The sequence below is a fragment of the Crocuta crocuta genome, unplaced genomic scaffold (assembly GCF_008692635.1).
Source record: "Crocuta crocuta isolate KB4526 unplaced genomic scaffold, BGI_CrCroc_1.0 scaffold299, whole genome shotgun sequence".
Lineage (NCBI taxonomy): Eukaryota > Metazoa > Chordata > Mammalia > Carnivora > Hyaenidae > Crocuta > Crocuta crocuta.
The window spans coordinates 8,585,517-8,612,039 of record NW_027532747.1 but is presented as its reverse complement, the minus strand read 5'-3'; the positions used below and the strand labels follow the sequence as shown (position 1 = coordinate 8,612,039).

The 26,523-nt window shown below is 37.9% G+C and overlaps 1 protein-coding gene across 3 annotated transcripts in view; it reads left to right on the top strand.

Annotated features, from left to right (window-relative positions):
* Positions 1–1,539: 1,539 nt before the first annotated feature.
* UNC79 (unc-79 subunit of NALCN channel complex) overlaps positions 1,540–26,523 on the top strand; it is a 207,326-nt gene continuing 182,342 nt past the window's right edge. For 2 of the 3 annotated variants that reach the window (XM_077780866.1, XM_077780865.1), the window contains exons 1-4: positions 1,540–1,642; positions 10,306–10,398; positions 18,338–18,393; positions 19,063–19,192. In XM_077780866.1, coding sequence (XP_077636992.1) covers positions 1,555–1,642; positions 10,306–10,398; positions 18,338–18,393; positions 19,063–19,192 — 367 coding nt within the window. In that variant the 5' untranslated portion in view covers positions 1,540–1,554. The remainder of the gene's footprint in view (positions 1,643–10,305; positions 10,399–18,337; positions 18,394–19,062; positions 19,193–26,523) is intronic. The other variant, XM_077780867.1, reaches the window with a different exon arrangement.

Sequence of the window (26,523 nt, the reverse complement as noted above, 5' to 3'; positions counted from 1 at the left end):
TGGCTCTCAGGCCCCTTTCAGCACTAATGTTCTGTAACCAGGCTACAGTGCAGCTGCAGTGTCTTTTATGCACTGCCTCATTTAATTCTTAGTAAAACACCCATGAATTTTGTGTCTCATTAGCTTGAGCCCAAGGTTGACTGGCCCTTGCTCGCCATCGTGCAGTGTGGCCTCACCCTCTCTGTTGTCAGTTGATGTGCTCATTGAGATGGCATGTTAGTTCCAATGATAATTGGAAGTAACATTAGGCATCAAAATTGCACTAAGAAAGTAAATCTGCTGCGAAACAAACAAATGGAATAATTTTTTTTTTTTTTTTACAAATAGTTTATTGTCAAATTGAATAATTTTTTTTTATAATGGACAGGAAAGTGATCCAAGTCTTCACTGTCAAGTCCTGGTGACACAAATATTGGGAGATCCAGAAATATCAAGAGATATATTCAGTGCTGTCTGGATGGCTCAGCCGGTTAAGCATCTGACTCTTGATCTCAGCTCAGGTCTTGATCTCAGGAGTGTGAGTTCAAGCCCTGTGTTGGGCTCTGCGCTGGGCATGAAACCTACTTAAAAACAAATAGATGTATTCAGTGTATTGAGATTTGGTGTACATGCATTCTAAAGCTAAATAGTTATTTTTTTTGAATGTCCTTTATTTTTGCTCCTTGTGCAGGTGATAATAGTAACTATTAATATTAATAACAATGGCTCATATTTGTGGAGCACACATTATGTGCTGTGTTAAGCACTCTGTATTAATCTCATTTAAGCCTCCTAACAGTCCTTCTAGAAGTGAGGTAGGTACTCTTCCTCTCCCCATTAAAGATGTTGATAGAAAGATTACTGTTAGGTCATACGTTCTTCTGTGATAATTGATAACTGAACGCACAGGACCACACAGCATCAGTTTACAGCTTCTTTTCTTAGGCACCTGCAAACTATGCTGCTGTCCTTGAAGGTGCCTGTTCCCTCATTGCCCAAGACTCGAGATGTAGAAAGACTGTAGCTTTTGATGCAGCAGGGATAGCCTGGCTTTATTTCCAGTCCTGCCCTTGACTTTGCTAAAACTTCCAGTGGGGAAATAATGTAGCATCTTTGTGCCACAGTTAAAATCTAATGGAGGTGAGAATGCTAGGCGACATTTCAGGATTTGTGATCATGTGGAAAGTGCTTTTAGTTTCTAAAATCAAGGAATAATAGGAATACCCAGTATTGCTGAAGATTGATAGAGGGTTGAGGAAAAGCTTCATGAAATCGATATTTATTTTTCTTAATGCAGTCATTCACCAGTCATTTATTGAACAAATACACTGTCTATGCACTCTGCTGAGCATTATGTTTCAGAAATCTTCATAAGAAGGCAGCAAAGCTGCTTATAATTTAAGCCAGTTCATAAGAACTAAAAATATAGAATTAGCATATTTTGTTAAATGACAAAATATTCCGTGACTAATTACTCACTTTTGTTTTGTAGATCTTGGACAGTCGATATTTTATACAACTACATGTTTGCTACCCTTTCTCAATGATGATATTCTGAGTACTTTGCCCTACACGATGATATCAACGTTAGCTACCTTTCCTCCATTTCTGCACAAGGATATTATTGAATATCTTAGCACATCTTTTCTACCAATGGCTATATGTAAGTTCAGTCTTACCTAATACTAGATTCTTTTAACATATTGTATGAATGGAAATTGCTTTCGCTGTTTCAGGCTGTAGAGTTTCAAGATTATAATGGAATCACTTGCTATATCCATGTGCTATGATTTAAATTGTCATTTCAGCATGATGATTATGAAGAGAACCAAAGAATGAATGATGGTTAATCCTTAGACTTGTTTTATTTGCATAATTTGATCTTATAGGGTAGGAAGAAAACATATCAATGCACAGTCTGTATTACCTATATAGAAACTATGGTAATTTGTGTAACAAGGAAAAAGTATGGAGAGAGTGCTGCCTCAGGTATAGAAATTCTTATCTTTTGCATCTGAAGGCAGAAGGTTGTGATGGGAAGAGCAATAGAAAGTGTCAGGACATATAGATCCTAGTTTCAGCTTCACTTGTAAATGTGCTGTGTGGTGCTAGGCATCTCACATGGTTGATATCTCATCTCCAAAATGATGCTAGCATTAGCTTCCTGTGACAGGGATGTTGTGATGATAAAATGAGTCAAAATGTATGAAAACACTTTGGAAAAAGGCTTGCAACTCATGTGCAATTTTCTGTTATAAATGTGGAGCTGATTTGAATTCTGTTTCACTTTTACAGACTTAATTCTAATAGGCTTTCCAGACGTGAGAGCAAAGAGAAAAAACCGGATTGGTTGTGGTTTTTATGATCGAAATCCTTCTAATGTATTTTTTAAACAAATGGATTATGAGCGGTGCCTGGGTGGCTCAGTTGATTGAATGTCTGACTCTTGGTTTCGGCTCAGGTCATGATCCCAGGGTTGTGAGATTGAGCCCATCATTGGGCTCTGGGCTGAGCATGGCGCCTGCTTAAGATAATCTCTCTCTCTCTCTCTCTCCCCCGGCCCCTCTCCCCTGCTCGTGCACACACTCTCTCTCTCTCTTAAAAAACAAAAAACAAAAACAGAACTAGATTATGAATCAATCTATATATTTCATTGGATAACCTGAAAAGATTGTGGATTTAAAGTCAAACCGATGTATATTTAAATTACAGCTCTGCTGCCAAACTAGCTGTGTGGCCCTAGTCAAGTTACCTAACCTTTCTGTTTCTTACCTATGAAATGAGAATAATCATAGTAGCTGCCTGGGTGGTTATGATAATGGAGATGATTCACCGGGAATATTGGTAAGGTGCTGGCTAGCTCGATGCCAAGTGTTCACTAAGTGTCAGTTTACTGCTCTCCTTCCCTCAACTTTTGTTCCATTAAAATACCTTTATTGGTCACATTCATTTCCTAGTGACTTTTGTTCACCATTTTAACTTTATGTACTTATGATCTTATTAAAGTTGTTGCTATGTAAAAGTAGTTGGCAAACATAGGTACCCTTGAGCTACATTACTTATTTTACAGTTAAGCTTAATTTTAGCTAGGGAATTGTAGTTTTCATGTCTTGCAAAGAGTCTCACTTCTGCCTCAACTTTATGGCGATTCAAAAACATTAGCAGACTGATGATATGGTTCAAGTAATAGAATATTTGATCATTTTCTCTTTTTTTTTTGTTCTTTGTAACCTGACAAGCACTTGCTTATTGATACAGCCTTAGAATTTTATAGTTATGTTAACTGTGAAATTTAGACATAGGAATTCTTTTTTTTTTTTTTTAAAGAATTACAGGTGGGGAGCATCTTTGTAATAATTAATCTAAATTCACTGTACCCTCCTTAGGAATAAGTTAATTGTTTAGGGAGAGGTGTTGAATATGTCAGGCCTCTGAAGTTATGCTTCACACTGATCAAAAATTGTGATGACTGGCAATTTGCTTCTTCATCCTTGGTTATTAATTTCTACTTAATTAGAAGCACAGACCCCAAAACATGCCTTAAAGTCACATTAGAATCCTTATTTATTTAAATGTGTGAGCCTTGGCAACTGAGGAGAACAAAATACTGAGTTGAGTCTACAAAATGTGTGTGAATTTTAATACTTATTGGTAGAGTAACTTGGTGTTCATTTAAATTATGAACAAGCTGTTTATGTCTCTGGGACTCCCTTGTTTTTTCGGCTGTAAAGGAGAGGTTTGGAAAGCATGTTCCATCTCTAAGGTTATTTCTGGCTTACTAATTCTAGGTTAAGTAACATCAATCTTATTTTATGTAAGAGGCACACATCTTCCTGTAACCCAGTTGTTGATCTAATTCATTTATCTCTACCGCTCTGGTTTTAGTTTCTTCCTTGTGACTTCCATTTATTGTCACCATCTCTGTGGGTTGAGGAACCTTTAAATCTTTGAAAATAAATGGTAGTAATGCCCTTTTTAAGAAAAAGTTCATTTTTGAGAGAGAACGTGCACATGAGTTGGGGAGAGGCAGAGAGAGGGAAGATTGGGAATCCCTAGCAGGCTCTCCACTGTCAGTGTAGAGCCTGATGTGGGGCTTGAACTCAGGAACCACCAGATCATGACCTGAGCTGAAGTCAAGAGTTGGTCACATAACCCACTGAGCCACCCAGGTGCCTAGATAGGCTAAAACCACATTCTCTTAAACGATTGAGGTGTTTTTGTTTTGTTTTGTTTTGTTTTTTGTTTTTGTATTTATTTCTTGGCAAAGACACAGACCCAAAGAACGAGGGGATTGGATTCCAGATTAATCACGTGTAAAGGAATTGATGTGAGAACATGTATCTGTTGCCTGCATCCATTTCGTTTCTGTCTTTGGAAGTTGTTTCGGGGTCTAGAAATTGCGACCAAAACGAGAGAGGGGCATTTAACTCTTCCAGAATGTTTTTATTTCAGGACCGAGATGTTAGGGTGAAGGAGGCTGCATTTTCTGAGTGTTTGATAAAGACTTTAAGACAAGATGGCTTTTATCTCTTTGGTGTGGTGTTCACAAGGTCAAGATGTAAAATGTGGGCAGTTTTTCAGGTGTTAAATGTTTGTGTCATTAAGAACCTACACTATGAAGCGCCGAGCTCTGAAGCGGATCTAATGAAGTATTACCGCTCTTCCTATGTAAGGGCTGTGCACGTTTATCCATTTGTCCTTCTGTCATTTTTGTCAATAAATCTGGCACTGTGGCTTTATTTTAAATCACTCCTTTTGAGATGCTGTGGAGGAAACTGCAATTTATTATGAAAATTTCTTCTGAAATAATCTTTTTAACTCCTTCCACAAATAAGATATACTTCTTTGTATTCCAAATGTGTGCAACAGGCTCTGTTTTTTAAAAAAAAATTAAAGAATTACTAAAAACTGAAAAAGTCATTAGCATTTCACCATGGAAACCTCTCTTTTTCCAATAAAGGGTCTGTGATTTGTGGACCAACTTGAAATATGGACGTTGGGAAGATGATATGGACGTTGGCAGAGAAGAGAAAAGCTGATCCTAAATGAACATTAATTGATATAGGCTCTGTTATTTCAGAGATGATAGTAAGGCTGAACAATGATATCAAAGACCCTTCTAGTGGATCTTGGTAGCCTAGACTGTGTAGTCTCCTCCAACTTAAATTTCCTCAAAAAGTCACTTACCTTAGAAAAAAATAAAGGTTCATTTAGATCTTTGCATTGACTTGAAAGCAATTGTGGGGTCTAATTGAATACTTGAAAGCAATTGTGGGGTCTAATTGAATACTGGTTCCAGGCTATTAGCCCTGGACCATTTTTCTTCTATTATGATTACAGAGGATGCCTGTGATGCTTCTATGATCCTCTGAAAACTAATAAATATATATATAAAAAGACAGTCAGGGCCCAACACCACATATGATGACATTTAAATATTCTTCTAGATCTAAAACTTGTTTTATCAGCTAATGATTGTTTTTATAAAGTTAAGTCTTACTATTCTTTAAGAGCTTTATTATTCAATTGGTGGAAATATGTTGGAATAGAAACCCAGAAGGTCTTTCACCAATAGGCAAATCTCTTAACCTCATCAAGCTTTAGTTTCCTTAGCTGTAAAATTGTGAATTATCATGATCTCCCCTGCCTGTACTCCATGTTTGTCGTGAAGACCAGGAGATAACATATAGGAATGGCCTTTGAATATTGTAACATGTTAGACAAATATATAACAGACCAAATCCATAGCCATATGAGGGACATGTCACATCCCATTGCAAGTAATTCCAATATTCTGCGCCAATTCACATGTTGTCCTGAAGTTTTATCATTTAAACGTTGCTTGAGAAAAGGGGCCAGCCTTTGGGTCTTGGGATTTTTTACCCCCAGAATTTGTTGTATAGTGATAATAAAGACCAGAATAGGTTTTGATCTCATAGAATCTGACAGAACGTGTTGGCATTTTTTTTTTAAGATTTTATTTTTTTTTAAAGTAATCTCTACATGCACCGTGGGGCTTGAACTTACAACCCAGAGATCTAAGTTGCAGGCTCTACTGACTGAGCCAGTCAGGCCCTTTACCTCTGCATTGTTGATGTGCACTCTTGTCTCTATGATTTTCATTGATCTAGCAGTTTACAAATATTTAATGCTGCATTGACTTTTGGGCCATGGTGTTGCAGTCTTCCCATTATATTGAACTGATAGGCCTTTCTGAAGGCATAGGTATCTTATGCTCAAAGTCCATCTCATGGAACAGAAATACCTCTGCTTACACAGAGACGCTTGTTAATTCAGGCAGTGCAGTCTGGCCAGGCACAGGAAATGGTTCTATTGGATGGCACCAGAATGTGTTTCTTCTTCCCAGATGACTCTCTTACCTTTACCCTTTAAAAAAGAATGAGGCTAGTGGGGTTTATTTAAATATATTCCAATTCAGACCACTTCTCACCACCATGTCTCACCTGGACCAGTCCAGAAGTTTCTGAACTGGTCTCCCTGCTTCTACTCCTAGCAATCCTACAGTTGTTCTCCACCAAAGAGCCTTAGCCATCCTCCAGATACGTAAATCAGACCATGTCGCTTCCTTCATCACTTTCCACCACTCTGACCAATCACATTCAGCGTCCTTCCCTACGCCACACAGCCCTCTGTGCTCTGGGCACTGCTCACCTTAGTATTTCATTACTGTCTCTTCTATGTTCACTCCATCCAATCCACATTAGCCATTCTGCAGTTTCCTAAAGGCACTAAGCTTTCTTGTGTCACAGTAGTCCTGTCCCAAATGGTCATATGATTCTTCCTCACTCACCTTAGGTCTCAGCTCAAGTGTCTCACCTTTCAAGATGCCTTTCATTACCCTCAAGCTAAAACAGGACCCTCCATCACTTTCTACCTATTCCCTTGCCCTGCTTTACATTTCTTCGGGTACTTGTTTGCCTGTTCTCTAGAACGGCTCTGTCTATAGAACTTTCTGCATGATAGAAATGTTTTAAAAAACTCCCATGCTGTTCAATACACTAGCCACATATGGCAACTGGGGACTTGAAATGTATCTAGTGAGACTGAAAAACTGAATTTTTAATTTAGTTGAAGTTTAATTAATTTGAGTTTAAAAAGCCACATGTGGCTAGTGGCTGCCATATTGGATGGCAGAGCTTGAGCATTTAAGCTTCATGAGGACAAAGGCTTACCTGTCTTGTTTATGGCTGTAAACAGTTGTTCACCAGGGAAAGAACAATGCCTGGTACATGGGAGGTATGGGAAGAGTGTTCTTTGAATTTTTAAATGAATTTTGAATGAATAAGTCACTAGAACATTAGCTATGACGTTAAGTGACCTGGGCTCTTGTCCTAATAATTAAGTTGGTGCTCTCATGTAAGTAATCTGATTTCTCTTTATAAAATGGCCTTCCCCATATACTTACCTGCTTTTTGGGTGGGCATCATATAAGAGAGCTGTACACAACAATATATTAGGAACTATAAGATGCAGGAACAGATTAAGGAATTGTTTCAGCTCATAGAGGAAAGGTTAGAAATGGTTGTTTTTATGGTGCTGGAGGATCAGGAAACAGGTCTTAAAACTTTTAATTGTATTTCCTGAGCACAATATTACATGTAAAGTTTTCTTATTTTGACTAATTCTCTTCTTCCTTCCATTGTATGTAGCTTTGGCTTTATACACCCTCACGGGGACAAGCTGCACATGTGTTCACATCATGCCTTTTTACCTAGATTCAATAAATGATGTGAGCCTCTGCACATTTATTAATTAGAATTGTGGTGATTTTATTCAGTCTGTCAGATGGCTAAGCAATTGCAAGGCTCTGTCTGTTTATAGAGGTCCTGGAGCCAATTTCCGAGGGCTTGAACCAGGGGAACACTTTTAGCTTTGTGGTTGACCATACTTGTCAGAGAGCACAGATCAGCAGGGGTAAAAGGGACATGCAAAGGTCGCAGGGCCATTTGGGCTAGTCTCCAAATAGACTTCACCTAAATCATTGAGACATTTTGGGCATCTCTCCCAGTTTTAAAGGCTTCCAGGCACAGGGATTCTCAGACTCCCATAAGAGTCGTTTTATTATGTTTTTAAAGAAACATTTATTATTAAAAAGTTTCAGATGAATTTAAACAAAGGTGAAAACACTCGTCCCAGGAGGACCATATGTGTGTGTGTGTGTGTGTGTGTGTGTACACACATATATAATTATTTAAATATATGTAATTATTTTTCCTCGAGTATGTCAGAGGCTAGACTTTTCTGCCACCCCGCACCCCCACCCCCTTCCCTGAACAAAGGGCACAAGGGCATCAACACTTGTTCCCGCATCTGGACACTTTACTGAGTGCTTCCTTTCTTATTTCCTATCCCTCTAGTAATGCTTTTCCCACGAGCCTCAGGGCCCGCTTGATCAGAGTCATATGATGTGCTTCTTAAACTCGTACCTTTTCTGCTTTCAAACTGATGGAGTTAAACTCTAGATATGGGCCCCAAAGCTGAATTTTCTCAAGCTCCCTGGCTAAGTCTGAGAGCAAATGTATCTTGTTCTTTAGTATTTGGCTCAAAGTTCTCTTCCTTTGATTCATCTCACTTGATTAATCAACGTTACCATCTAAGAGCATTGGCCTGATTTGCATATCTATGTATAATTATTAGTACTCATTTATATTGTACTGCCAAACTAGTTTATCTGCCTGAATATCACCTGCTTGGTGGGGGTAGCAGCATCCCAGCTGTGAGTGATTAATAAAAGTAAATTCAGGTAAATAGAACATAATGATAGATCTCTTTTCTTTATTTGTTTGCTTATGTCTGTAAAGCTTTTGAAAGGTCACCATCCATTGTGGTGCTTAAAGTCTTTCCTTTACGGAAAAAAAAGAATAGCATCATGTTAAATTTTCTGTCTTCTCTCCCTTATTACCTGACAAATCTTGTAGTAGTGGTTTAATGGTTCTTTTATCCATGTGTATTATTATAAGTTGCTTTATTCTTTATGGGTGGAGGTGAGATATTATTTCCACGTATCGTACTTTAATGTAAAATATAATAAAATAAAATCAATCAGATTTGTGGGTCATCTGCTTTTTTGCTGTTGCCCACATTAGTGTTTTTCTCTATTGTGTGGCGGAAACTGAGCGTTGACTGAGGGTGTCATACTCACTGTAAACTGTTCTGCTCAGGCTTTCTTGATGATCTGCCACAAAGCCTAAATATAAGGAGAGATTCCTCCTACTTCTGCAATTATCCCTGAGAGAAGGAATTCATTTGATATTTGAGTGCTTTTAAAGTTTCTCCTATGTGAGCCCTCTCTCCATTGCTGGTTAGAATAACAAAGTACTCTTTGGAGGAAGCAGCTCTGTGGAGTACTATCCCAAATGACCTCCATCATTGCTAGTTTTGAATGTTTTTTGGAGTTCCCTGATGTATCACTAAAAAGGAGAGGAAAAGAAATGTAATATACTGTTGGATGCACCATAAACGAGCCACTTAAAGATGTCTTAAAAGCAGTATGTAAGCAATTATCATGTGGAGATCATGGATACACAGCTATGAGTTTTGAAGAAACCAGCTTGCTTTGTAACTGAGTACATGTGGCACGGGTTAAAATGTTTGGTGACAGTGTTCTTTACTGATTCAAAAAGATTGCATTCTTTCAAACAACTTGGTTGGATTTGAAGATGGTAAGCCCTGGAAAACTAAAAAAGTGGTTCTCATGGGGATGAAGGTGCTGCTGATGAGTTACATGTAAAGGTTTGAATAAAATTGTTTAGTGATATGTGAGAGCTGAAATGATGTTTAAATTAATAGACAAGTTTCTTTTTATAATACGTGATTTGAAATTTATGTGTTAACTGAATCAATAAGGTCCCCACTGTAAGTGGACGATTATTTCACTTGCATCTCTGAAAGGTGATACATGCAAGTTGAGTTCAAAATAAATAAGCCTTCTATTTTTACCTTTATTGGTATATACTTCAACCTGCCTTTATATTTGAGCACGTGAGGATCTTGTTTTTTCTCTTTTCCACTTAGTTATAAACATCTTGGGAGTAGAGACCACATCTAAGTACCTCTCTGATAAAACTATGACATCACACTATGGCACTATTTCTCCTGCTTGGAGATTCTTACCAAATGTTTGCTGTCGATCATGACAGTTGTAATATTTGTATGCGAGGACAGAATTTGTGGTTTTATTTGTGCAAAACATCCACTGAATTGATTTGGACTTTAGCAAAAAGTTTCCTCTCAGCTATCATGCTGCATGACAAGAAGTCTACATACAGACTAATTGTGTCTAATCAAAAGATTTTTTTGTTTCAGTGGGCTCCTCAAGAAGAGAAGGTGTTCCTGCCCATGTTAATCTGTCTGCATCATCCATGCTAATGATTGCAATGCAATACACATCCAACCCAGGTAAGTGGCCTTTTGAATGGCTTGACTAATTTCAGAAACGATGATTAAACAAGATATGAAACAAGTAAGCTAGAAATTCTCATGTGGGGACAGCTCCTCTTGGGGAATACACAGCTGAGGATGTGTTACAAGACAGAAGTTCACCCTGCCTATTGCTATTAGCAGTAATCTTGCTGGCTAGTCGTATTTTTTGAATGTTTGGGGCAAGTTTAGAACACTGACTAGAATTTGAATGGAAGTATATAGGAATACATTAAATTAGAAATGTAAAAAATCATCTGGAATTCTAATGACTGAAGATACTCACTGTGAATATTTTGTGAATTTGCTACTCCAGTGGCATGAATCCTTGAACATGAATCTTACTACATTTTTGATTATTTCCTTCGAACAAATTCATAAAAGAAGGATTAATAAGTTAATGGACTTGAAACAATTTCAGTAGTCTCAGTAACTACATACGAGAGTACAATAACCTGTCACTGAGTATTATCAAAGTTTGTATTCGGTCAGACAGATGAAAAACAATATCTCGTTGTTTTGACTTGTATTTCTTCTCTTAGGACTGATGTTGAATGAGTGTCATTTCCATTCATCTGTATAATTTGATTTTCATTCATTAGTATAACTGCACATGAACTTTGGGAAACAGACCTGAAAAAGAGGCTGACTGTTGGCATCACATGCTATGATATGAACTCAATTTTGATTTTTGTATATTGTTTATATGGAAAGTGAACAAATTTGGTGGCACTGTTTTCAATCGTCTGCTTAATTACATAATAAATAATAATTATGTTTTTGACGTAGGATGGGGAAAGTGTTTTATTTATTTTTGTTTATTTTTAAAAGTGTTTTTAAATTTTTTAAATGTTTATTTATTTTTGAGAAAGAGAGAGACACAGAGCATGAGTGAGGGAGGGGACAGAGAGGGAGACACAGAATTCAAAGCAGGCTCCAGTCTCTGAGTCCAACTTGGGGCTCAAACTCACAAACTGTGAGATCATAACCTGAGCCAAAGTCAGATGCTCAACTGACTGAGCCACCCAGGTGCCCCTAAAAGTGTTTTTTTTTAAAGGTGTTTATTTACTTTTGAGAGAGAAAGAATGTGAGTGGGATGGGGCAGAGAGAGAGGGAGACACTGAATCTGAAGCAGGCTCCAGGCTCTGAGCTGTTAGCATAGAGCCGGATGCTGGGCTCAAACTCATGAACCGCTAGATCATGATCTGTGCCAAAGTTGGATGCACCAACTGAACCACCCAGGTGCCCCTAAAAATGTTTAATTTTTAAATTTTTAACATTTATTTATTTTTTTGAGAGATGCAGAGAGTCAGAGCATGAGTGGGCAAGGGGCAGAGAGAGAGAGAGAGAGGGAGAGAGAGAGAGAGAGAGTCACAGATTCTAAAGCAGGCTCCAGGCTCTGGGCTGTCAGCACAGAGTCTGACACAGGACGAGAACTTACAAACCATGAGATCATGACCTGAGCCGAAGTCAGATGCTTAATGAACTGAGCCACCCAGGTGCCCCCAAAGTGTTTTATTTTGAAATCTTAATGCTTCTTTATTTGGAGTGTTACCCTTTAAATATGAAATGCCATGTGATTATTATATGAGTAATTAAAATGTATACTTTTTTGGAAGTTCTATCTCATATCTCACTCTGGCTTGGAGGGCCCTCAAAATGTCATTTGTATTTAATATATTTTATTTTTTGAAGACACCCTTCATTTGGAGTCTAGTAAGTTGAAATCTCATCCCGAGGCTTTGGTCCTAATTTCTAAGTTGGGAGGCCAGTAGGGCAGGGGCCCTAAAATCATGAAGTTAGAGGTCTGTGGGTCGTAGCTGAGCTCACCAGTAAATTGCCAGTCCGTGTTAACCTTGAGCAAGTTTTTTAACCTCCCTAAGATCTAGCTTCCTCATTTCTAAAACAGAAATAATAATTTCTTCAATGCCTTAAAATGTTGTGAGCATTTAATGAGTTAAGTATATATAAAATGCTTATTTATGTAGCATAGTGACAGGCACATTGTAAATGCTCAATAATGAGCGATGCAAGTCGCTGCAGTCTGCCGTTTTCTTCTTGGAGTTGAGTGTTTCCCTGGGAAATCACTGTGATCAGGTTGTGTCACCTCTGTTATTCTCAAATCTGTGTCTTTATCTGTTCATGGGAATGTTTATAGCCAGCTATTCCATGCTAAAAATTACACTGGGGACCCAAAACTAGTCTTATGTTGTGGGAAACTGTTAAGAGTGAGGCAGTATCCATGAGGGGCTTTTGGGGATCAAGTGGTAGGACGTCATTTTGTCATTTGCATTTTTTTTTGGGGGGGAGACAGCAAGTGGCTGCTTGGTCTTTGTAGCCCATTGTGTATCAAGGGTGCAGCATAGACCTGTTCAACCGAGTAATTCTTTTGTTCACTGCACTGAGCTAGACATTGCGAAAACCACCCAGAAATACAAGGTATGGTGCTTGCTGTGGACCTTAGGTCTAATTGGAAATATGCGGCATATTCACATAAATCATTACTTTACAACGTAAAGTGCCACGTGGAGAGTACACAACATGTACTATAGACAGTATTAATTCATCAGAGGGAGAGAACTCTATGGATTGAAATGTTCAGGAAAGGCTTTGGGCCACTTGAACAAAGTGTGGGTCTTAAAATATGGATAAAGTTTTGATTGATAGGGTAAGAGGGGCAGTCTGGGAGCAGTTGAAACACAGGAGCTCTCCAGGTGTGTTCAGGGGCAGTCAGTGGACTACTGTGAACTGGATTCATGTGACAGCCATCTGGAGAAGGAGAAAGTGGCCTGGAGCATCTGTACCTGTGAACTCACTGATGCCTTAAAGGACAAAATTCCAATTCTAGACGGCTCTTTCTGTTTCTAGCAAATAGTCACTGAATATCCAGTCTGTGGCAGGCGCCGGAGACACCATGGCTGGCAAAACAGAACTGACCTCTACCCCTGCCTCATGGAGCTTATATGGTTGTGGTGGGAGAAGACAGTAATTATATAGTTTCAAAAGCAAATATAAAGTTTCAGCTGTGACAAGCACTTTGAAAGATGAACTTGGTGCTATGAGACCCTATAAAAGGGGATTTTTATCTTTTCTAAATGTTTATTTATTTGAGGGAGAGAGAGGCATGAATGAGCACAAGTGGGGGAGGGGCAGAGAGAGAGGAAGACACAGAATCTGAAACAGGCTGAGCTGTCAGCACAGAGCCCCACGCGGGGCTCAAACCCACAGGTGAGATCATGACCTGAGCGGAAGTCAGACGCTTAACGGACTGAGCCACCCACGTGCCCTGGAATTTTTCCTTTCTTGAAGAGGTCAGAGAGGGCTTCTCTGGGGAAGAACCTTTGGTCTGAGGACTGAAGCATGAGTAGCATTCAAAAGGCCTACAAGGGATAGGGGGTTCAAGTAGAAGAGTCTCCTGTGTTAGAAGGGAGCCTGGTAAGCTGGCGGGACTGAGAGATTGGTACAGCTGGAGCTCGAGTGAGGGCTGCCTCATGGGAGCTAAGATGGTGAAAGCCTGTGGGCCAGGACATGCAGCATATGTGGGCTGTTTGGGAGTTCTGTGTTTATCCTGAGTCTAATGTGAAGGCTCTGAAGGACTTTGGGTGGTTGTACGTGTGTCACACCGACTGCAGTTGAGAATAGATTTAAAAGAAACTAGAATGGATGACTGGGTGGCTCAGTGAGGAAAATGTCTGACTTCGGCTCCAGTCATGATCTTGCGGTTCATGGGTTTGAGCCCTGCATCGGGTTCTGTGCTGACAGCTCAGAGCCTGGAGCCTGCTTCATATTCTGTGTCTCCCTATCTCTCTTTGTTCCTCCCCTACTTGTGTGCACGTTCTCTCTCTCTCTCTGTCTCTCTCTCTCTGTGTCTCTAATAAATAAATAAAGGAACCAGAGTGGTTGTAGATTGACCCTTGAGGAGACCTCATGTGCATGTAAAAGTTAGGGGCAGTTGAGACCAAGAAAAGTAGTATTTAAAAAGTAAAATTGAGGGGCGCCTGGGTGGCTTAGTTGGTTAAGCGTCCGACTTTCGCTTAGGTCATGATCTCGCGGTTCGTGGGTTCGGGCCCCGCGTCGGGCTCTGTGCTGACTGCCAGCTCAGAGCCTGGAGCCTGTTTCAGAGTCTGTCACTCCCTCTCTCTCTGACCCTCCCCTGCTCACGCTGTCTCTCTCTCTCTCTCCTAGAAATAAATAAAACATTAAAAAAAATTAAAAAAAAATAAAAAGTAAAATTGATAGGAGTTGGTGACATATTAGATATAGAGAATTTTTGGCTTGCATCACCGGATGCATGTGGTTCTATTCATTGTGAAAGGAGACACTGGAAGAAGAAAACCAGACTTCTGAGGGAAGCTCATGAGATCTGTTATGGACATATTGTGTTCAAGGTGTCTTTGAGGGGTTGAGGGGGAGATGGTATATCTTGGATTAATACGATGTTAAATGTCAATTGTATCTCAATAAAACTGGGGGAAAAAACCCCGCACGCATAATCTCAGTAATAATTCTATATGACCAAAACACAACACTGCAAATAAATCAGCTTCCCCACTAAAAAAGAGGCAATGGTAATTAGGAAGTTGAATTATGAGTCTGGAACTCAGTACAGAGCTCTGGGCTAGAGATCATGAACCTTGAACCTACTCATAAGTGTTCAGTGACCTTTATTGAATTGCATGTGGATCGTAACTGAAGTTGTATATGAGTGTGAGATTGCTTAGGAGAGAGCATAGAATGAAAAGTGAAGTGGGCTTATGATTGGGCTTTCAGGAACTCCAATAGATAAAGGTCTAGTGGAAGAGGATGAGCTTGCCAAGGAAACAGAGATGTTGTACCTGTTAGGATGTGTTTTGAATGACAAGCACATTTGTTGTTTACTTTGTTTACTTAGTAGGAAGTCTTGCAGATAGCGCCGCAGCATCAGGGGACTGCAGTGGCAGCTTTGTGTTTCTCTTGGGCTTCCCCTCATATTTGCAAGATGGCTGCCACAGTGGGAATTGTTGTATTCTTATGTAGTCACAGCCACAAACAGGTAACAGGATCAGTCAGGGTAATTAGAGAAAGATCACCTGTTGTCCCTCTTTTATCACAGAGGAAAAATGTTTCGGAAGCCCTCGAGAGGATTCTCTCTTAGGTCTTACTTGCCAGGGCTGAGTCGCATGGCCATCCCTAGCTGCCAGGGGCTCTGGGACTACTTGCTTTGTAGTCTGTGGGTTGGGAGATACACAAGGAAGAAAGGGCTGTTGATAGTGTTTGAGTAGCAACGACACTATCAGCCACACATCATAAAAGAAGGTTAGTCATGAAGTCAAGTCATGTTAATAAACATTTAAATGTTTATTAAACATCTGCCCAAGGGGCAGAGAGAGGGAAGGGGACAAAGGATCAGAAGCAGGCTGATAGCAGGGAGCCTGATGCAGGGCTCAAACTCACTAACTAGAGATCATGACTTCAGATGAAGTTGGACACTCAACCGACTGGGCTCAACCTTCCCAGGTTCCCTGGGAAGAGAGTATTTTGAAAAGGAGACAGTGGTCAGCACTAATGAGTGCTTCTGAAGGTCAATTAAGAGGCAGACTGAAGTATGTGAATTGAATTGAATGACACAGAGATCATCAGTGATTAAAGTGAAGCCTGTTTCGTTGCTGTGATAGGGTTGGACGACAGATTCGGGAATATACAAAACATGTATGTCTAACTAGGTGAAGGTCTCTTTCTCTCACAAGTAAACACAGGCAAATCAAAAAGCTTGCTGTTGCGTGGCTTCTAAGAATTCCTCAACATGGTAAAATTGGTCACTGCATGGTAGAAGACTCCCATTCTAATCCATCAGTCTGTTACTTGCTATTTGTTTAACCTTGAGCAAGACAGGAAACTAAGCCTGTTTCCTTAGTGCAATGTGGTGGTTATGAGATAATACATATAAGACTTTCAGCACAATACCCAGCATGTAATGAACCCTCCATAAACATGAGGTTTTATTGCAATCCTATTGGGCAATTTTTTATCCTGTGTAATTTTTGATCACATTGAAATAAGTTTATATTCTATAATTTTTATTACTAGGGATTTTCTTTAATATTTCTTTTGTTAATAAGATGAAGGATCTCAGAAAAGGCTTGATAAAGTCAAGGGCTTACATGATTTTTGAAATGTCTGAATACTATAAGGACATAAGTAATTTTTTTATTTTACTTTTGTTATTTATTTATATAAATATATATTTATGTTTTATTTTAATTTTTGTTATTATTAAAAAATTTTATTATGGAAGTATAGCTGACTTAAAACTATATCAGTTTCAGGGGTACAACATAGTGATTCAACAATTCTGTACATTACTCAGTGCTCACTGTGATAGGTATGGTCACCATCTGTCACCATACGATATTATTACAATATTATTGACTGTATTCCCTATGCTGTACTTTATATCTCCATGACTTATTTATTTTATAACAGGAAGTTTCTGCCTCTTAATCTCTTTCACCTATTTTGCCCATCCTTCACCCCTCTTTCCTCTGGCATCTGCCAGTTTGTCCTCTATATTTATGAGTCTGTTTCTGCTTGTTTGTTTGTTTTGATTTTTAGATTCCACATATAAGTGAAATCATATGGTATTTGTCTTTCCTTGTCTGACTTATTTCACTTCGTGTAGTATCCTCTGGTTCTGTCCATGTTTTCACAAATGGCAAGATTACATTCTTTTTTATGGCTGAATAATATTCCATTTTATATATTATATCCACATCTTATTTATCAATTCAGCTATTAATGAACACTTAGATTGCTGCTATATCTTGGCTTTTGTAAATGCTGTTGCAATAAACATAGGATTGCATGTATCTTTTCAAATTAGTGTTTTTGTTTTCTTTGGGTAAATACCCAGTAGTGGAATTACTGAAGCGTATGGTGTTTTTCTATTTTTAATATTTTTAGGGGCATCCATATTATTTTCCAAAGGGGTTGTACCAATTTATATTCCCACCAACAGTGCACAAAGGTCCCCTTTCCTCTGTGTCCTCACCAATACTTGTTATTACTTGCCTTTGTGATGCTAGCAATTCTGACAGGTGTGAGGTGATCTCTCATTGGAGTTTTGATTTGCATTTCCCTTATGATGAGTGATGTTAAGCATCTTTTCATGTGTCTGTTGGCTATCTGTGTGTCTGTTCAGGTCCTCTGCCCATATTTTAATAAAATTATTTGGGTTTTTCTGGTGTTGAATTGTGTAAATTCTTTATATGTTTTGGATATTAATCCCTTATCAGATATATTATTTGCAAATATCTTCTCCCACTTATTAGGTTCCCTTTTTGTTTTGTTGATGGTTTCCTTTAACGTGCAAAAGCTTTTTATTTTGGTGTAGGCCCATTTGTTAATTTTTGCTTTTGTTGTCTTCCCTAAAGAGACAGAACCTTAAATATGTTGCTAAGGCTGATGTCCAAGAGTTTACTACCTATGTTTCCTTTTAGGAGTTCTATGGTTTTAGGTCTCACATTTAGGTCTTTAATCCATTTTGAATTTATTCTTTTTTAAAACAAAATATTGTGTATTTTGAGAGAGAGAGAGTGGGCATGTGCATACACATGAGCTGGGAAGGGGCAGAGAAAGAGGGAGAGAGAATTCTAAGAGGCTCCAGATGGGGGGTGGGGGGTGGGGGAGGGCTTGATTCCAGGAACCATGAGATCATTACCTGAGCGGAAATCAAAAGTTAGGCACTCAACCAACTGAGCCCCCTTTTGAGTTTATTCTTATGTATGTGTAAGATAGTGATCCAGTTTTATTCTTTTGGAAATAAGTAACTTCTGATTTAACGATTAGAGTGAAAGTCATACTAATATATTTTATTATATCTCAAAGGATATTTTATCTAGTATTTATAATTCATGTTCAAATTATATTTTCTTCCTCACAGTGTATCATTGTCAATTATTGGAATGCCTCATGAAATATAAGCAAGAAGTCTGGAAAGTAAGTTTTGGGCCAAATTTAATTTATTTCCACAAACTTTATTTATAGTAAAAATTGTTCACAAAAAACAGGTCAAATTTATTGATGTCTTATTATTTGGGTGTGGCAGAACTTGGAATCCTTTCCTTCCCGGTTAACTTATTATTTAAAGCAGAAATGATATTGACAAACACAGTAGCCTGACAAAAAAAGTAATTGGATGTCTCTTATTCTTAGAATTCAGCAAATACTATATTACATGATAATTGTATTTAATTTGAAATGGTACTCAAGAACCTGTCTTCTTTCAAATAGAAGATGTGAATTGTTATGAAGTATGTTTTAGGAAAATATTTTTAAAAATGCAGTGTCTGGCAAACTGGTTTCTGTTGTTCTAAAATCTTTCTTTAACATCCTGGGTAGAGAAGAATTTGTTAAAAGACAGTGTAGTTTTGCCCGTTACCTGGAAGGGGAATTAGGGAGGGCTTATTTACAGAACCAATAAATAAATAATAAAAAAATAATGTTTTAATGTGACCTCATCTGAGAAACACGTAGATAATGAAATGTCAGGGAAATTAATCACCCAACCCTTCTATTGGAATTTTCACTGCTTTGGTAATATTAAGTGAGCTGTTTTTATTTGTAATTGATGATGCTAAGTCAAAATATGCTTCCTGTTTCCTTTAGGATCTTTTATATGTGATTGCCTATGGGCCTTCACAAGTGAAACCTCCGGCTGTACAAATGCTATTCCATTACTGGCCCAATTTAAAACCTCCTGGGGCAATAAGTGAATACAGGGGCTTGCAGTACACAGGTAAGAAGAGAATAGCCCTGTGATGCCCCATTTTAATTCTCTTATGCCGTATTTGCCTCACCTACTTATTATTATTTTTTTTAATCTTGCTGGATTATATTTATGTGCCTTGGGACATGTCATAAATCCTTTTGGAAACTAGATGTTATAAAATAAAATAATGAAAATCAATTTCAAAAGCATTTATGACATCGCAGCAAATAGCCTAAGTCTTAGTCTCATTCGCTGTACACCTGGCCTGGGGTCCTAACTATCGCTAAACTCAATCAAAGGTGTGAGCAGTGAATGTTGCTGCTGATTTGCCTACCATTTAGCAAAGCCTCAGCTGGCTAATTCTGCTTGGAGAAGAAGACTTGCATGTTCGACATTACCAGTTCGTACACTAAATAAAAATGAAGTGACCGTGAGAGCGTAGTTGGACAGAAAGAGTCAACAGTTGGTGAATATTTGTGTAACTAATAACCAAGATGTAAACATTGAATTTAAATGTAAAGCCTTAGGGCCTTTTGTTTATGTTCATATATTGTAAAATCAAAGAAAGAACCTATGGCTAATGGAATTTCTGATGCCCCTGACTGCCTTCTCGCCCCACTTAGTTGTTTACATACTTTCATGAAAACAGGAGAAGTGAATATTTTGGCAAAGTTAGCCTTTATTCAAATTATTATGAAATTGTACACTGATGCTCTGAGAATCTCCTTCTTTCTTGGTATTACTTGTCTTCCCAAAGATGATTTGAGGTGATTCACAGGGGATTTAACTTAATTCAGGTGTCTGATTTGTATTCCTGATGAAAGCCAAGTGTTAAGAGATGTTAACACCTGTTTTTTGGGCTTTGATGGTCTTTGGTGGGCTTATTCTCAATTCAGAACAAATAATACTGGCTTTAGTGGTAGTAAAAATGTTAATTAAAACAATGAAGGTAAATAGTAAGTACTTTTTAAAAAAATGGAAATCAGTATTATTGGTGTTTTAAATCATGGATAGTAGAGAATGTTTAAATGTTGCTAAGTGGTTAATTTGAATATAAAAACAGGAAAAATTTGGAAGCATTAATAAAATAAATGAAATGGTTGAAATATTCAACTTCTCAGTAGATCCCTGTAATATACATTACATGATATATGAACGGGGAACCAGTATCAAATGAAATTTGTTTGATAAATATTTGAAGAGTAATTATTGTGCCAGGTAATGTTTGCTGATGCTGTAAGAACTGATTCAGAACCAGACCCCATGGAGCTTAATGCCATCTGGATATGGAAACTGATCACTTATTCAACAAATGTTTATGGGGTGTCGACCGATGTTATCCTAGATGTTATTCTAGGCACTGAGCAGTAAAGTGATGAAAAAAGCCGACTGAAATCACTATGTGTGGACATGTCAGTTTTCCGGAAAAGACCAGGAAACTGCCTTACATTGTAACAGGGGCTAAGGCAGAACAAATAGAAAGAGCTGTGGGAATATGCAGCAGAGGCCTCTGACCTCACCCTGACGGTGGGCAAGTTTGGGGAGGGTTAAGTTGTCAAGGAAGATTATCCAGTGAGTGACATGGAAGCTGATACCTGAAAGATATGTACACTCTAGTTGTCAAAGGGAGAGTGAATCATGAGTGGATAAAATGTAAATTTGAGGCAGAAGGAACACATGGGTTCAGACTTGGAGGCCAGATATAGCATGATCCTATTTAGGAACCGGAAAAGGTCGTGTGCAGTCAGACGATGGACTGACAGGAGAGCAGCTCGAGATAAGCAGAAAGCCTGGCAGGGCCCGTGAAGGAGTTGGGATTTTATCCTAACAGCAAAAGGAAACCACTGACAGGTTTTAAACGGAGAAGCCGCATGATGAGATTTGCCTGTTCAGAGCATCCCAGAAGCCTGCCAAACTGCCAGCAGCTTCCGTTTACCCCTGCGACCCTACCTGCTGCGAAGAGCCAGTCAACCGTGTCTCCCCAGAATAGCTCAGTCTAGGCCTACTGAGATCAGAGCCACTCTTTCATCTTTTCTTGGCCTACCTGAACAAGATGTGTCTGTCTGCCAGCTTCCATTCTTCAGTCCATTCCTGTGATCCTACCTCCATCCACTTCCATTTCTTTCAACAGTGCGTCATTATGTGCCTGCTTCCTGCCAAGCACTGGCCAAGGCCCTGGGGTAGCGACTCTCTTGGAACCCCCATTCTAGTTGACTGTGGCATTCTATGCGGGGAACAAGAAATCGTGGGAAAAAATGAATCATTCTGGCCCATATATTACTATTGATCTAGCAATGGCTGTTTGTCAGACATTGTTCTAGCTGCTTCCATGTCACTTAATATTTTAACCTTCTCCTGACTGAGCACAATTATGGACCAAGCATCATATTGAGTTTTACAGACATTTTCTCAATTAATCCTGACAAAAAAATCTTGAGATGTAGATTTTATTTCCATGTTACAGGTGACGAATGAGACACAGAGTTTGAGTAACATCCTTAAATTCACACAGATAATAGGGGAGCACAGCTTGAATTTGGACTTAGATTATGTTCATTGAAAACCCACATTTTTCTGTTCTAACAGTGTGACATCACTTCTGTGAATTCAGTCCCTTAATTAAACTTTGGCAGGAGCATTAGAAATTTTCTACAACATCTGCCACAATGAAAGATGCACTGAAGGGTATCATCAGTATTTAGATGTTACTCTGACTCTAAATATACATTACTCTTAATAATAAAAATTATTTGGATACAGAATTTTATGGGCTTAGAAACTCAAATATAAAATACTTTCTTAGGGACCAGAATTTTTCTTTTTTAAAAAGAACTTTTTAAAATACTTTCTTAGGGACAAAAGTTTTTCTTTTTTAAAAAGTAAAATTAATTTTTAAAAGGAAGCATTGCTTTTAGAACAATTATAGAAATATATAAGAAGGAAAAAAGAATGTTACTACCCAGAGATGACCAGTGTTAACATTTTGGTATATTTCTCTCTAGTTTTTTGATGCATATTTTAGAACAAAGTAGAGCTCATATTGTATATAATTATACAAGGTTTCCCTCCCAAGCTTTCATTATGACATTTTTAAAATACAGAAAAGTTCAAAGAATAACACTATGAACATACCTATAGCCACCTAGATTTAATGATTGTTAGTAATTAGCCATTATTTTAACTTTACATATGTGTATATAAATTGTTTCTTTATAAGCACAGTAACATAGGAATAATTACAGTTGATATGAAGATCGAATAGTGAGGATTTGGTAATATGCAATGTTTACCTCCTTGGGGCTTATTACTATTTATCAACAACAAAACTACTTCAATTAGTTTGGTCATTGAATATGAGTCTTAAAGATGAAAAATTACAAGAAGTTTCTTGGGAATGGAAATAGCCATTCTGTTGTTCTAGAACACTCTGCTTCTGTAGGCGAGAAAGAAAATATTTAGCATTTTTTTTTTTTTTTGTATGTATGTGACTGTGTCTTGAGTAGTAAATAATTTAGATCAGCGCTGGCTGTTGAGTGGTTTCCATCTGTATTATGGAATGAAAGATGTGGCACAAGATCTACATTTCCAAGACAGAGTTTCCTGCAGAAGTGATAAAACTTAACTAAAGATAAGCACTACAAGGTTAGACTTTGGTGTAGGCTACCAGATATCTAACCTTACCTTAGTACACTTGGATTCTTGAGTTGTGTACAAGTAGAAGGTCTACCAGTACTTTTATGTCATACTTTCTCCATTATTGAGTTCTTATTTATATCTTTTGTAAAATCTCCACAAATTTAAAAAAGGTATTTTAAATTTTTTTATTTGTACATTATACACATATGGAAAAGCACACAAATTTTTAGTATATGGGGAACATCTCCCTCATATTTACCACCATGATTACGTGCTCCTTCTATCCCAAAGGTAACCACTAAGTTGACTTTGAACATCCAAGATTAGTTTTGCCAATTTTTGAATTGTAAATAAATGGGATCATACATTATTTATGTGTGTGTGCGTGTGTGTGCGCGCATGTGTGTGTGATTTGTTTATGGGTTGAGCAAAACTGTGTTTTGTTCATTTTTATTGCTATATATATTCTACAAAATTAATGTACTACAGTGTATGTATTGAGTTTACTATTAATGGATATTTGTGTTGTTCCAACTTTTTGGCTCTTATAAGTAATGCTGCTGTGAACATCCTTCTATGTATCTTTTGGTGTGTGCATGCACACATTTCTGTTAGATATATGCCTAGTGTGGGATTGGTGGATCAAAGGGTGTGCACATATCTAATTTTTTCATCTCCCTCTCCCCAGCATATATCTAATTTTAATGGATGATGGCAAACAATTTTCCGAAAAGAGTTGTACTAACTTATACTCCCATTACCAATGTATGAGAGTTCTTTTTGTCTCTATTCCACATTTTGGGCAATACTTTGTTTTCAAAATTTTACCATTTACATGTAGTTGTATCTGAAATTAATTTTTCTGTATGGTGTGAGGTAAGGGTCAATTTTTTCCTCAATGGATAGTAGACTAAACATCATTTATTGAAAAGATTGTCCTCTTCTTACTGCTTGGTACATTTTTGTCATAAACCAAGTGTTTATTTAAGGACGGTTCTATCTCTGAGTTCTTTATTTAGTTTAATTAGTGTGTTTTTCTTTTTCCCAAAACCACACTGTCTGAATTAATGTAGCTTAATAGTAAAACTTTATATCCTTCAGTGCAAGTCTTTCTACCTTGTTATAATTGTTTTTCTCTTCCTTGTCTCCCCCTACTTTCTCTTCTTCCTGTTCTTTCTCCTTCTCCTTATTTTCTTCTTCCTACTTCATGGTTATTCCTAGCTATTTGTTAAGTTGAAGAGCTAAGTTAAACACACACAAACACATCTGAACTGCTAGGATTTTGACTGACATTGCCTGGAATCTATAGATTGATATGGGGAACTGACTTCTCTATAATATTAAATCTTCTAATCCATGTGCATAGTATGTCTCATTTATTTAGACTTTCTTTCATTTCCCTCAGTGCTGTTTTATAGTTTTCTGTGTAGGTGGTTTCACTATATCTCATGTAGTATGTTCCTAGGTATTTATTTTTTTGATATTATTGTCACTGATACATCTTTAAAAAAATTGTACTTTCCAAATCTTTGTTGCTAGTATGTAGACATGCAATTAATTCTTGTCTATTGATTTTGTATCCAGAAAACTTGCAAAATCACTTTTTAATTCTAATAATTTATTTGCAGTTTAAAAAAATTCCATGTGTGCAATCATATTATTGCTGAATAATAGCAGTTTAACGTCTCCTTTTCGATCCTTAAGTCTTTTATATCTGTTGACTTATTTTGCTAGCTAAAACCTCCTTTGCTATGCTGAGTTTTAAGTTCCTTCATAGTTTATTCTTTGACCCATGGGTCATTTAGAAGGATGGCTATTAATTTCTAAACACATAGGGATTTTCCTTATGAACTTTTATATTTATTTATAGTTAGATTCCTCTGTGGCCAGACAACATACTTTGTATTATTTCATTTCTTTTACACTTTTTACACTTTTTTTTTTTTTTTTTTTAGGGCTGAGCCTCTGGTTATTTTGTAATGTTCTTGTATTTGGCAGTTGTTTGATACTGTGTTGTTCTATATATGTCAAATAAATAAAATTTGTTAATTGTATAGTTTAAATCTTCTACATTCTTACTGCATCTTTTCTTCTATGGTTACCAAGGGTAGAATTTAAAATTTTTTTTTAATGTTTTATTTATTTCTGAGAGAGAGAGACAGCATGAGCAGGGGAGGGTCAGAGAGAGAGAGGGAGATACAGAATCTGAAACAGGCTCCAGGCTCTGAGCTGTCAGCACAGAGCCCGATGCGGGGCTCAAACCCACAAACCGTGAGATCATGATCTGAGCCGAAGTCGGACGTTTAACCGACTGAGACACCCAGGCACCCCTACCAAGGGTAGAATTTTAAAATCTCCTACTATGGTTGTGGATTTGTGTATTCCTCCTTGCACTGGCAATGTTTGCATTATTAGGTGCTTACACATTTAGAATGCAATATATATTTTTTTAAATTTTCAACGTTTATTTAATTTTGAGAGACAGAGAGAGATAGAGCGTGAGCAGGGGAAGGGCAGAGAGAGAGGGAGACACAGAATCCAAAGCAGGCTCCAGGCTCTGAGCTGTCATAACAGGGACTTGAAATCACAAACTGTAAGATCATGATGTGAGCCGAAGTCGGATACTTAACTGACTGAGCCACCCAGGCTCCCCAAGAAAATTATACCATTATGAAATGTATCCCTAGCAATGTCTTAGACTAATGTCGCCATACCAGCTTTCATGAGTGTTTGCATACTGTAACTTCCTCTCTTATTTTAAACTATTTTATATTCTTATATTTCATGTTTGTCTTGTGAGCAGCATAGAGTTCTATATTTTAAAGTCAATTTTAGGGTGGCCTGGGTGGCTCAGTCCTTTAAGCGTCTGACTTCAGCTCAGGGCATGATCTCCTGGTTTGAGAATTCAAGCCCCATGTCAGCCTCTGTGCTGACAGCTAGAGCCTGGAGCCTGCTTCAGATTCCGTGTTTCCCTCTTTCTGCCCCTCCCCTGCTCATGCTCTGTCTCTCAAAGATAAGTAAACATTTTTTAAAAAGTCAACTTTCATGATTTTTACCCTTTTAAAAATGTTTTGTTTATTTCTGAGAGAGAGAGAGAGCGAGCAGGAGAGGGTCATAGAGAGGGAGATACAGAATCTGAAACAGACTCCAGACTCTGAGCTGGCTGTCAGCACAGAGCCCGACGTGGGAGTTGAACCCACGAACTGTGAGATCATGACCTGAGCTGAAGTCGGCCGCTTAACTGACTGAGCCACCCAAGCGCCCCTTATGATTTTTACCTTTGTTTGGAGCACCTAGTCCATATATATACAATATAGTTACTGGCATATTTCATTTTAAATTCACCACTTTTCTATTTGCTTTCTATTTCTCCTATCTTTTCTGTGTTCCCTTTTTTCTCTCTCCTTTTTGCCTCTTTTGCACTGGTTTGAGTATATTTAAGTATTCTGTCTTTGTCTTATTGAATTATTCAATCCTCCGTAGTCTCTTAATTATTACCTTAGAGATTATACCATGCATTCTTGACTTATCAGTGTCTAGTATAAAATAGTACTTTTACCCTTTCCTGTAAAATGACATATGGTTTTACCTTTTTTTTACCCCCTCCAAACTTCCATACTATATACTCTTTCTGTTTTTTATAATTTGACAACATGTAATTATTATTGGTCTTTGCAACCAGTATTCATTTGATTTTCTTTTTTCCTGCCCCCCCCCCCCCC